We start from the raw sequence: 13,963 nt of genomic DNA on the forward strand, positions 1-13,963 counted from the left end.
TGGTCCTAAAAAATAGAGGAGATGAAAAAATTAAGAAATGCTCAAGATGCAAATGAAAAGTTTAATTTTTATTTATAAATACGTAGATAATTTTACTTTTTGTGTTAAAAAATTTAACATAATAATTGCAAGCTATTTTAATGGAGGGACCACATTATCACTCCTGTTTTTTTCCGATCCGATTACGCATTGTCGTCATATTTTATAAATAATATCTTAAGTATTAGATTTTATAATTTGTGTCTAGAATTGATTAATGTGTGGTTGTATTTTAATATTTAAAATACACATTAATATCTTTTTGTATTACAGTTGCACTGTTGTGCTGCTTAACACCCGCATCAAACAGTCAAGCACACGTATTGAATGCCTGCAGGAAAACTGTAACTTCTCTCGCACTCAACGGAGACGGTAAACTTTTGGCTACCGGCGAATGCGGTCATATGCCGAACGTTCGTGTTTGGGATATTTCCGATCCATACAATGCCGTGCAAATTGCTGAATTTTCGGGACATAAGTATGGTATTAACTGCGTGGTGAGTACTATCTACAATGACTTCACTTTAGTGTGGCTGAAATAGAGTTTCACCTTTTATTCTTTATTTGTATTATATAGTTTAGTTTTAAGAGAAATTGTCTTTAAATATTATGCAAAAAAATTAATTAAAAAAAATAAATTTTTAGATCTAGTTATTGAACAGCAAAATTAATTTTTTTTATTTTGTTAGTAGTTTTGAAGCAAAGTGATTTTACAAAAAAAGGCTTACAACATGGTAAAGATATATAAAATATAATATTCAAAGACAAAAAAGTATCATTAAATTGAAACTTGATTGCTTAAAATAAATATAAAATTGATTTAATCAAGTATAAGATTTTTAACTCTAAAAGTGATTAGAAATTTTGAAAAAAAATTTTATTTTTTTATTTTTTTATTTTTTCTTTAAAAGGAGTTTTTTTCTTTATAATTTACATTAATAAGATTTTTAAGATTTTTTTCATATTTAAAAGTTTTAATAAGTAATTAATTTATATATAAAGTTTATTATGCTCATATTTTTTCATATTTGATGAGAAAAATAGAAAAAAACAGGTTTTTTCTTTAATTTAATTTTCCCGGAAATCTATTATAATCCAAGTGATATCTTTTTAATTTAAATCTGAGCAAAATATATTTAATGTAAAACACGGGCGGTGTTTTTAAAAAATATCAAAACGAAATAAAATTATGATGTATGTTTACTTAAACAGCGCCAAACTTTTTACATATTTTTGTTGTTTAATTTGAAATATTAGATGAGCATGTTAATTTAATATGTCTTTTTATGAAATTTAAAATTTAGTCACAAAAGAACACATGTGAGATTAGTAGAATACTGGAGACAAGTCTATTTTAACGATTAATTGCAATAATTTTTGTGACAAGAATTTGTCTTTTATAGATTTGTAAATTTTTTTCCCAGAATGAAAGTATAAGCATTACTACTAGTCTGGGTTGTAGGATTCAGCTGAGTGAATTATGAAAGTTGCTAGTAAATTATGAAAATTTGTGAAAATTTGAATAATTTTGCAGCAAATCCATTTTTTATTACAGATCTAAGGTTGAATGATAAGATAATATCAAATTTAAAATAACACATATAATATAGCTTTTTACATATAGCTTCCTGGTATAGTACTTTCAACAACCTTCAATATTTATGAATTTTTATCTCAAAAACGATACATTTAAGCGAAATACCACAAAAAACTATTTATGTTATAAATTTTGTATAAAATACGACTATATTTTTCTAAATTTAAAATTTTCAATTTTTAACATTCCCATCCATCAACCATGTTAAATCCGCCATTTTTTATTTATTATTTTAATCTTAATTTTTTAATTTTCTCAAATTAATAATCAGCGACCCCAAAAACTATTTTTACCCGAAAATGATCAAATTTAATACAAATTTGAGGAGAAATTGATTTTTTAAAATTGCTTTTTTACATTTAAATTATTACAAACAATCATTAAGGTGCAATTAAGTGCAAAAAACTTTGGAAACATCATTGCTATCTTGAAACAACAATTTTTACAACAGAAAAATAAAAGAAAAACAAGTGGGAAGTATACTTCCCACTGGCAATGAAAGGGTTAATTATCGCATTACTTTTCCAAATTTATATTGATAATATTGATATAATTTATATTGATAACCATCTTTTAAAGATTTAAATCTTGATAAAAATTAAATTTAAATTTACTTGCACATTTTATATAGTGTAGATCAAGGTTAGTCACACAAAGATTACCAATTTTATTGTAACAAAATATCAATTTTTAATTTTCATCAAGATTTAAATCTTTAAAAGATGGTTATGAATATAAAATATCAATATGTATAAGTAACAATTATTATAATGTATGAAATTAAACAATTTTTAGTGCATCTATTTCATTTCATGCTCGAGGGTGCTATTAATACTACAGATACATACAACATGTAATATATAATAAATGTTTTTTATTGTGAAAATTTAAATTTGTTGAAGTTTTTCATGATAAATTATGTAAGAAATTATGTAATATTACATAAATTATGCGTGCAATATTTGTTTTTAGAATTTACACAATGTTTGATGAAGGTAATTATATGATAAAGAGAAAGAAGAGTGAATTTTACTACTAAGTAATGTCATATTTTGCAATGTTTTGTCTTGTCCGTTTTTAGAGTAATATATTTAAGTAATTTACCTGGGATTTGGACAAGGTTTGTGCAAGTTAATCTTCCGATCTAAAGAAATAGTTCATAGATTTTGTAATTGGGGATTGGTTTTGCCTATAGGTTAATTAACTGAAACGAAAGAAATTAAATGATATTTGTTATATGTGAAGCTTTATTGAGATACTAGTTTTAGTCCGGATTCTAATCTTTCAAGTTTTTAGTAAAGAGGGAAAGGGTTTTAATTTAATTTAGGATGAGAAGTTGTTTAATTTGAAACGTAACTTACTTCGTGACGCGTTTATCTTCTTATTTCTTTTATAAAATTATCTAAAAACCTGAAAACAAATTTATTGCAACACTCTACGGCAACGAAAAACCAATCCGCTACACTCTTTGGCAACTTGTCTTCGGAGACAATGGGTGAATATTATTATTTAGCGGTTAAGTGCTGCGAATCCAACGAAATCGTCAAGTGTTTGAGATAATTCAGAATATAATAACTTTTATTTTAGAGTTGTATAGTAAATTTAAATTAAATGATGCAAAGAATAAGAGTTAAGTTTATGTACGTGAGTAAGAATAAGACTTAGTTGAATGAAAAACGGATTTAAACTGACGGAACTGACTGTGAACTCCCGGAATTCAAGAACTGAGCGATTTGTTTTCTTATTTATAACAAAGTGGACAGAATTTATTGCGTGATTTTCTTACCATTTTTTTTTTTAAGAGGGAGAATTTATTTTATTTTTAACGCTTATTGGACTGCATCTTATTATCCCTTAATCCAAACAACAGATGAATTTCGTGGAGACAATTTAAGGTCCAAAGTTTACTCGCGAAATATCAAGCTGCATTCCGTTAACACAACTTATTGCTTAAACTTCTAGAAGCTTTTTCTTTACAAAAGACTAATGGTTTATGTGATAATATTTATTTGTTATTTTATACATTTTTTATAGTTCTTTAAATCATAAGAAGATACTATTCATTTTCTACTCCTTTTTTCTCTTTTAAAATCTTATTATTTTTGCAATAAAAGATTTACAAAAATTCTTAGAAATTTCATTAATATAAATGTCTATTAATGATAAAAAATTTACATTGTTTATAATTTAGTTATTGTTTAATATATTATCATTAAATAAGTTGCACTAACATATGAAACACGAAGATTTAAAATTAATCTTGTGAAGTATACAAATTATTAAAAAGATGTTCATTTTTTAGGCTTTTTCACCCAGCAACAAATACGTTGTATCTGTCGGTTCACAGCATGACATGATTGTCAATGTTTGGGATTGGCGAAACAATGTTAAAATAGCATCCAATAAAGTTTCGAGTAAGGTGAAAGCTGTTTGTTTCGCGGAAAATGGCAATTATTTCGTCACCGTGGGTAACAGGCATGTCAAGTTTTGGTACTTGGAGTACTCACGTAGTGCCAAGGTAAATTGTTACAATTTTATTACATATAATGTTTTAATTTTTTCTCGAGGTAATAAAAAGATTGTAATATTTATTGTAATATTATACTCTCTATAATATTTTGTCACTCAGTACAAAGAACCCGTGCCTTTGATGGGTCGATCTGCTATATTGGGAGAGCAAAGGAATAACGATTTTGTTGATGTAACTTGTGGTAGAGGAGAAATGGCGGATTCCACATATGCGATTACCAAAACAGGCCTCTTATGCGAATTTAATAATAGGAGGCTCTTAGACAAATGGGTTGAACTTCGAGTAAGTTACTTTGAAGATTTGGTCTTATTCCTTGCGTAATTGCATAGAGCCTAACGTAAAGTGGAAATATTGCGATTGATTTATTTTGAACTTGGACAAAACTTTCGTTTAGAAGACTTACTTCTAATGATCTTGATTTACATATCTTGTTATGTTCACATGCAGTATTATTGCAGTAATATTGCAATAATAGTACAAAATTTTTATATTATAATGGCAATATATTAATAACATCTAATATTAAATATCTGCTACATGTTTATTGTAACAATTTCTGCGATTTTTAGTAATATTAATTAATTAGTAATGTTAAATTGTATTTAGCAATATCGCAACAATATTTCTGCAATATTATGATAATTTTTCAATAATATTATGATGATATTGTTTACAATAATATAATTTTTTGTAATTAAATTTTTATGCAATATTACAATAATAATATTACGCATATTCTGCAATATTCTGAAGTTAAACAATAATAATAGTAATATTATTCGAATATTTTATTCTTGCTTAAATATTTTGATGATGAATACATAATACCAATATTATAATACAGAAAAATACCATAACAGTTACAATATTACATATTGTGATATTATGGAGAATTTATAACATTTTTGAGATTTGTTATAGCTGTAAATATCTAAAAATTTATTGCAAAAATTATCATGCCAAATATTTCAATAATATTGTCGCAGTAATGATATCTGTAATATATCTAGACAATGACATATTAAGGAGAGGACAAAAAAGATCGAATGGCATTTTATCTTTTAACAATATTGTTGGAATATTCTGAATTATATTAGGGCACGCCTCTTTCCCGCGCACGCATGCACACACACACACACACACACACACACACACACACCACACACCACACACACACACACCACACACACACACACACACACACACACACACACACACACACACACACACACACACACACACACACACACACACACACACACACACACACACACACACACACACACACACACACACACACACACACACACACACACACACACACACACACACACACACACACACACACACACACACCACACACACAACACACACACACACACACACACACACACACACACACACACACACACACACACACACACACACACACACCACACACACACACACACACACACACACACACCACACACACACACACACACACACACACACACACACACACACACACACACACACACACACACACACACACACACACACACACACACACACACACACACACACACACACACACACACACACACACACACACACACACACACACACACACACACACACACACACACACACACACACACACACACACAACTAGGGTGGAGCGAAAAATTTTTTTTACAGATTAGGTTCTTATAGTAAAAAAGTTATGTTAAGACATCAAATTAACGTGTGCAAAAGCGCAGTTTGATCGGATAATATCTTCTGTTCGGGGATGGACTTCAAAGTTTCGAAATTTTAGTTAAAATTTCCAAAATATAAGCTTATGGGAAACCTTGCATTTTTTAGTCAAGCGTGATTCTTTCCTATTGGAAACTGTCAATAAGGCATCATTATCAAGAGATACGGTAGTGGCTCGCGCCAAGTGAAAGCCGACCGTATTCTTTACGTGAGTACGCGATTTACGAGCACCCGAGATTATCGGATCTCAAACGGCTGAACCGATCGAATTCTAACTAGGCTCAATCGAAAGCTTGGGGATTTATATAAAAAAACTGTTTTTAGTTTTCCTCTACGTGCCCTATAAATGGAGATATTGTGACGCGAAGTCCAAAAGTCGAAACTTTTATTTAAGATACGTCGTCGTCGTCAATCTCGTAGATATCTAAGGGGGGCTGACGAAGTTCTAAGGGGAAATAAAGAACGTCCATTTCGCGTATTTGCTACCATGTTGCATTTGTATCGTCACTATCGCTTATAGTCTGTTTTTTTTCAACTAGCATTGCTGTTCTGATTTGCTCACACGGTGGTGATGTTAACAATGATAACACGTAAGGCTTAAAGCGGGTGTATAGTCATTGTATAATGATGCATAGGAGAATTAACCAATCAAAAGTCCTCATTTTCTATTTTGGAAAGGGAAATGCAAAAATCTCTTTCCGCTTACTCTTATCGAAGCAGTGAAGGTGTGAATGCAGGCAAAGATAGCGACGATGAAGGATGATCACGACGAAGGATAGTGAATAGTGAAAAAAAAATATAAAAGAAGCTCATTATAAGGGGAACAACATTATATCACACAATGATGATACCAATGAGAATCCAATGCATATAAGGCTTAGAGCGGAAATAAGGACTTTTCATAACACATAAGAGGACTAACCAATCAGAGGCTTTTATTTCTTCTATGTTGGGAAGAGAAATCAAAAGACACGGTAGTGGCTCGCGCCAAGTGAACGCGCAGCGAGCCCGACCATATTTTTTACGCGAGTACGCGACTTGCGAGCACCCGAGATTATTGGATCTCAGAAACGGCTAAGCCGATCGAGTTCTAACTAGGCTCAATCGAAAGCTTGAGGTCGATTTGTATTAGAAAACTGTTTTTATTTTTTTCTTTACGTATCCTATGAGAAGAGATATCACGACGCAAAATCCAAATGTCAAAATTTTCATTTTTTAAGATACGTCGTCGTCGACGTCAACCATGTAGGCACCTAAGGAGGTTAGAGAAGCAAGACGAAGAAATGTACGGTTCGTTGTTTTGACACCAGCGGCGCTAACTTTTTATGATAAGAAAGTGTCGCAGCATATACATCGCGAATCGCGATGTGAGCGCCGCTTGCTAGTGAAATAGTGGGCACTAGCTATTCGTGCACTTTTACGTGTTGCATGCACCTTTTGCATAGTAAATTTCAGAACGTTCCGTGAAAGAGAGCACCGTGTGTTATTGGGTTACGTGGGTTGCCAGTGGCTCGTGCTAAGTGACATGCAATCTGAGATTATAATGTGATACAAATTTCTATTGAAAATGTTTAAAATATATGAAATTGTTATACTAAATGTTTTCAGATTATTACTTTATTATTATACAGATGTATTAAACATTTTTAACTGAACTATGTAATTCGATCTCTGATTCAATTTTACACTTGTGTGGATGAGATAGACGAGATGTTGTTTGACATAGAATTGTGCATCAGTTATTATAAGGGGATGCTGGAGTTGTTTGTTTTACCAACAAAAAGATAGTAATTTTTGTTTAACAATATCTTTTTATTTCTTTTATAGATTTGGAAATCCTTCTCCAGAATAAAAGAATACACATTGCTATCAGTCTGTGGAGTGGAATTTCCTCCAAAAACGAGAAAAAATTGTTAATTTGCTGTCACGTCATAACAATGTTTGCTTAATATAAAAGATCTACAGTTTGTACCTACAAAATTCGTATTCACAGACTAGTAGACGACGAGAACAAACAGTGTCGAGGTTCGAAAATTAGATTTTAGTGCCTAATTGAGACGAAATTGTGAAACAAAAATTTAGGTTATATACGCGTAAAAAGTTGATAAGTAAAGCAATAAAAAAAAATATTTTTTGTCCTCGATATAAAGTCCAATTCACAGATGGATATTAATATGTGTACTTTAATTCTGGAAAAGAATTTCCAAATTTATAAAAGAGATATATACGAAACCTCATTAATGATGTGCATGAATGACTCTACATTATCGACCTCGATCAAGTTTGAGAGGCAGTCCAGCATCGCCTTAAATGAACCGATGCACAACTTTACATCACACCTCATCTATTTAATCATTAATATTGTTGCGTCGAGTCCCTTTTAGTCCCTCACACACTCATGCACTCACGGAAAGAAAGCTAGACGAGTTTTTAGAGAAACATCAACTTTATTTTGCAAACACGAAACAGATTAAGAAGGCGTCCTCCTCGGCAGGAGTTCAGCACAAAACTGACTATCACGTTTTGTTTGTAAACATTCCCCGGCAACCGGCCGATCGATATTATCGATCTCAGCTGACTGGCGACGTGGAAGATACCGGACAACGCGCGTCGTGCAACAATATTAATGTAAAATTAAATTTAAATTTAAGAAAAAAAATACATAAGTCCAAGATAATCCTTTTAATCAAATTTAACTTAAGTGGTCTATGCACACTACAAAATACGTGATATTCAAACAAAATTACCCTTTTAAAAAAAGTAAAAAAAGGCGTCAGAGGTGGGGGTGTTTTTTTTTTTCCAAATCCAAGATAGTATTTTTTATCAAATTCAACCTAAGTGATACATACATTTATGGTTGAAAAAAATCACATTTATTTATGTATCAAATGAATCCAAAATGATACATATATAAGTGACATAATATAATTTACAAAAATCTAATATGATATTTTGGATAAAATTCAACCTAAGTAATACACATTAATTTTTTCTACAAAAATAATGATATAAAAACATTTTGCGCCAATTTTAATAATGGATATTTATATGAACTAAAACATCTACTTTATTACTATTCTTTAGCCAGTATTTATAATTAAGATATTGGCTCCTTTGTGCTCATATAAGGATGTAATGAAGAAGAATAATAATGTAGATCAGACAAATAAATATTTTATTATAACTAAATGTTTTATTGTAAATAAATATTTTCTTAAAAAAACTTGGCTGTTAAACTCTCCAAATAAATATATTAATTGTTATTGTATTGATCTTGCCCCCCCCCCCCTCCATTGTGCATGTGTGTTCGGTTTAGCAGTGTTAAGTTTTTTTAAAAAAATAATAAAACAGTTATAATAAAATATTTATTTGTTTGCTTTACATTATTCTTTTTCTTCATTACATCCTTATATTGGCGCAAAGCAACCAATATCTTAAGTATAAATACTGGTCAAAGAACAGTAAATGATTTAGTTCATATAAATATTCGTTATTATAATTAGCGCAAAATGTTTTGATATTATTATTTTATAGAGAAAGTAAATGTATTACTAAGGTTGAATTTTATTCAAAGTATCATTATTTTTATCTGAAGTATTAGATTTTTGTGACTTATACTATATGTCACTTATATACATTTTGGTTGAATTTAATGAACAGTATTATCTTGAATTTATTTAATACATAAATAAATTTTTTTTTTTCGACCATTATATATCATTTAGATTGGATTTTTTCAAAAGTACTATTGTGGATTTGTAATTTTTTTTCTTTCACCTTAGAACACGCACACTTTGGGACCCCAGAGCGATTTCTTCTTCTTGTTACTTCGTCCACAGCGCCGTTCGAGATCTCGGAGTGGGGGGGGGGGGTGTTTGTTAGTTATACTATAACCTTGAACGGTTGCTGGCGTCAGTCATCCTTCGGCAACGAAAACAAACAAATATAAACTTTTGCTTGAGGTCTCAGTGACCTCAAAGCGTGATAACGCTACTTTTTTTAACATTTTAACAAATTAAAAATAAACAACTTTGCAGTTAAGTAGGTTATCTTGTAAGTATTATTATTATCGTTGAGAATTATAAAATTTTATGTATTATATTGATATGTGTGCGTGCATGCGTGCGTGTGTCGTTGCGTTCGCCCGGCAGGGCCGCACTCTCTCACTCGCGCACTTCCGCACAGAATAAAGAAGGACACTTTTTCTGAAGAAACTCTTTAATGTAGCTTGTGAATACAAATAATCAAACACGAACAGAGAAACAGAGCACGTCCGTACGGATTGATAGCTCCGAGTCAAATCTGACGAGCGCATTCGCGTAAACAACGCGGTTGCTAAGAAGAACGCCGAAGTGCTGAAAGCCGAAATGCACCGAGCTTCCAGCGCAATCGCAACTCTACACACACACACACGCACGCACACACACGAACACACACACACACACACACACGGGACATTTTTTGTCAAGCGGGCCACCCGCCGTTCCAAAATTGTACGAGATGTAGAAGAGCCACCTTGCACACAAATTTAGTTACGGGCATAAGCTATCAAAAGCTATGTGTGATTTTGAATAATTTAAAGTAGTGGATCCAATATGGCGGATATAAAAGTATAAAATGTAAGTAGTTTACAGATTTATTTTAATCTTGTTTATTAAAGATTTTCGAAGATGCTGATTATGAATTTGTTATTAGAAATGTGGTATTCAAGATGGTGGGTCCAACATGGTGAATATAAAAGTACAAAGTAAAGAAATCGTAAAGCTCTTTACATTTTACAAGGTTGAAATTGCCTGTATAATATATATAAAAGCCTGCATTACTGGTTTTTTTTTTTAATTTTTGTTTTTTTCGTTTTTAATTTTTAATTTTTTAAATATTCTTATTTTTAAATAATAAAGTAAAAGTTTTCTACGCAATTTTTTAACAAGCAGGCTCTATACATGTTATATAAGCAGTCTCAACCCTGTAAAATGCAGAGCTTTTCGATTTCGTTACTTTGTACTTTTATATCCGTTATGTTGGATCCGCCCTCTTGAATTTCATATTTCTAACAACAGATTTGTAATCAGTATCTTTGAAAATCTGTAATAAACAAGATTAAAATTCTGTAAACTTTTTTACATTTTAATTCTGTAAACTATTTTACATTTTACATTTTTATATTCGCTATATTGAATCTACTACGCGTTCCGCCGCGCGGAACCGCAACGCCGAGCAAAAATGGCACGAAAGGGAACGGAGGATGGACGTTCCCTTGAGCACTCCTCGAATTATCTTTTGAGATCCCGTGAGAGCTCTAAGATCCTGCTTCACGCTCGATCGAGGTAATCAGCTGGCCGTTCCAAGCTCGGTAAAGGGGCGGGGCAGTATGCCACAGTTCATTTACGCGAGACGAGAAAAAAAATAATTTACATTTTTATTGTAGAACAAGTTAACAGCGCGTTTATTTGAGAAAAAGAAAATAACAATAATTATTAATACGAGAGCAAAGAAATGGAACAGAAATTTTGCTTAACGCGCAAGTTACAGAGTTTATAAAGAGATTCCAGATAAAAAGTATTAAGAAGAAAGCGCGCGATTAATACTAGAGACAGGACGACACGAAAATACGATCGACCAGGGGACTCTGAATACAAAGAGAATTAGCACGATGCTCAGGTGACACAACTAATAGACGAATGCGACGTTGATAACTAAATTCAGAGTATTTTTCGAAACGCGGACGTAATAACGACACGGCGGCGCGTGGTCAACGAAGAGAATAATAAGAGATAATGTTAAGCTTGATGAAATTCTGGAGGCGACGCGGCCCGCCGCTAGATTCTTGCCGCCGGAGTCTCACGCGATTCGCGTCTCCATTTTACCGCGCACGAGGTCAAATCGCTAAGATCTGGTCTCAAGGCCCCCGACGTACACGCCCCGGTTGTTGCCAGCAAACCACGTTGCGAAGCTTGCAAGATATCTCGCGCGTTTCACGCAGATTTGACCGCGCACGATACGTCCAAATACACAGTTCACGCACTACGAATTCACAAGCACGCTCTACGGGCGTGCAAGGCAATGGCGGGCGCGCTGCCGGACCTTGCACGCGAATGCTCTTCCCCGTCGCCGTATGAGGCCACGATCTTCGACAGACGTCTTCCCCGTACTCCGCGGTACGATACGCGAAGTTTTTAGCCTACGTAAACTCTCGCCGCCACGCTTGGGCGTCGATCACTTGTTTTACTCAACTTTAACGAGTACGTCTCCGCGTAACTCTTCGACACTAATGAGCTCAACCCCAGCACGCGTTCCGCCGACTTGCGAGTGGCTTTACACTAAAGAGTACACAACTCGGGTAACCTCACCGGCTTACTTGTCCTTCGGGATCTTTGCCGAGGCCCTGGCTCGCCTCCTGAGATGTTCTCGCCCTCACGGCATTTTGCTTCTCGCGAGGGCGGTCGGGCTACCGAAACGACAGCTGGTGTGGAAGAGAGCGATCGAGATGAGAAGTGCTCGATCGCGAGTTGATGATACTCCTCACGCAGGGGGTACGCTATTTGGCTGCGCATGGCGTTAGCCAATAAAGGGTACGCGTTACGCTTCTCGCGATAGCTCGCTTGCAACGATATACGCGACTCAATTTCGCGAGGCGTCCTTCGATTGCGAGGCCCTTGATCTTCCTCCCTTGCTGGCAGCTTTTCGGTTTGTCTAGTCTCTCCGGAGCCAATACGGGAGGTTGGCTATAGCTGGAGGGTCCTCCGCCGTTGCTAGCTTTGTCGGCTTTTCCGCTGTGACGCCTGGTCGAGTTTTCTGCCGTGCCGCTCTTTCCGCGGCTTAGGTCGGGATTCCTCGTACTTTCCTCGTACCCCGGCTCTGTCCTCGTTTTCCTTCGCTCTGCCAAGGCCGAATTCCCGTGCAACGTCCCTCGGTGTTCGACGAGTGAGGCGCCTGTTACGTAACATACAAGAAAGAAAATATAATTAATAATCGCAAATAATATCGCTAACGTGGCCCGCCGAGAATTGGCGATACGCTCCCTATACCTCCCGGCCGTTCTCTCGAGCACGAGCTCGGGTCTTGTGACGGCGGAGGGACGCTGCGACGCCACAGCGAAACTGCAACGTCACAATATATACAGGATGAAAAACGAGCATCGTGTAAATCTTAACAGAAAGATGAACGGCATCGGGATGAACATAAAAGTCCACCATAATTTTGGAATATTTCCAATGATAGTCGAGATATTAATTTTTCAAATTGTACAAATGAGAGCGCGTCGAGGTAAGCGGTGAGGATATAGCACGGCTTGAGACAGTCAGTGCTTGAGACAGTGGACCGTGTTATAGCTTGAAAGGCTCACCGCTTTTCTCGGCGCGCTTTTATTTGAAAAATTAATATCTTAGCTATCAGGGGAGATATCCAAAAATTATGGTGTACTTTTACGTTTATCTCGATTTGATGATGTTCATCTATCTTCGTATTAAGATTTGTACGATGCTTGCCTTTCTCCCTGTATATATGAGGGTAGTTCCAGAAGTACTCGACCTGACGTATAAATGGCGGTTATTGTTTAAAAAAAATACTATGGTATAAAGTACCAACCTTATAAAGCTTAAATGTGAAGTTTGAAGATGCTACGTTATTTAGTATTTGTTTAGCAGTCATCAATAGTGAACTCTCTCAGTGAATTTGGAAACGTAAAAAATTGGTCATCGTTATGTGATACAATACTTTTATTTGAAAGGTCTCAGTCTAACCAATATCAAAGCCGAGCTAAATTCTACTCTGAGGGAGTCTGCTCCTTGGTTTACAACAGTAAAATATTGGGTGGCAGAGTTTAAACGAAGCCATACGAATTGCCAAGACGAACATCGCAGTGATCGACCAAATGAAGTGACCACGCCAAAAATGGTGAAGAAAATCCATAAAATAGTATTGACTGAAAATTTGGAGATGAGAAAACTATGCATAAGATGGATGCCGTGTTTGCTCAGTGGAACAAAACAGCGTTGTGAGGATGTTTTAATCAAGTGTTTGGCGATGTTTTACAGTAATAAAGCCGAGCTTTTGCGTCG

At 34.3% G+C, this 13,963-nt stretch overlaps 1 protein-coding gene across 1 annotated transcript in view; it reads left to right on the forward strand.

Annotated features, from left to right (window-relative positions):
* Nucleotides 1-312: 312 nt before the first annotated feature.
* Nucleotides 313-13,963, forward strand: part of LOC105835984 (mitogen-activated protein kinase-binding protein 1) — a gene marked incomplete at its 5' end in the record, with an annotated part of 51,494 nt that continues 37,843 nt past the window's right edge. The window contains 4 exon segments of the mRNA XM_036294240.1: nt 313-340; nt 342-536; nt 3,939-4,154; nt 4,266-4,448. Of these exon segments, the coding sequence (XP_036150133.1) occupies nt 313-340; nt 342-536; nt 3,939-4,154; nt 4,266-4,448 (622 nt within the window).

This window comes from Monomorium pharaonis, unplaced genomic scaffold (assembly GCF_013373865.1).
Source record: "Monomorium pharaonis isolate MP-MQ-018 unplaced genomic scaffold, ASM1337386v2 scaffold_14, whole genome shotgun sequence".
NCBI lineage: Eukaryota > Metazoa > Arthropoda > Insecta > Hymenoptera > Formicidae > Monomorium > Monomorium pharaonis.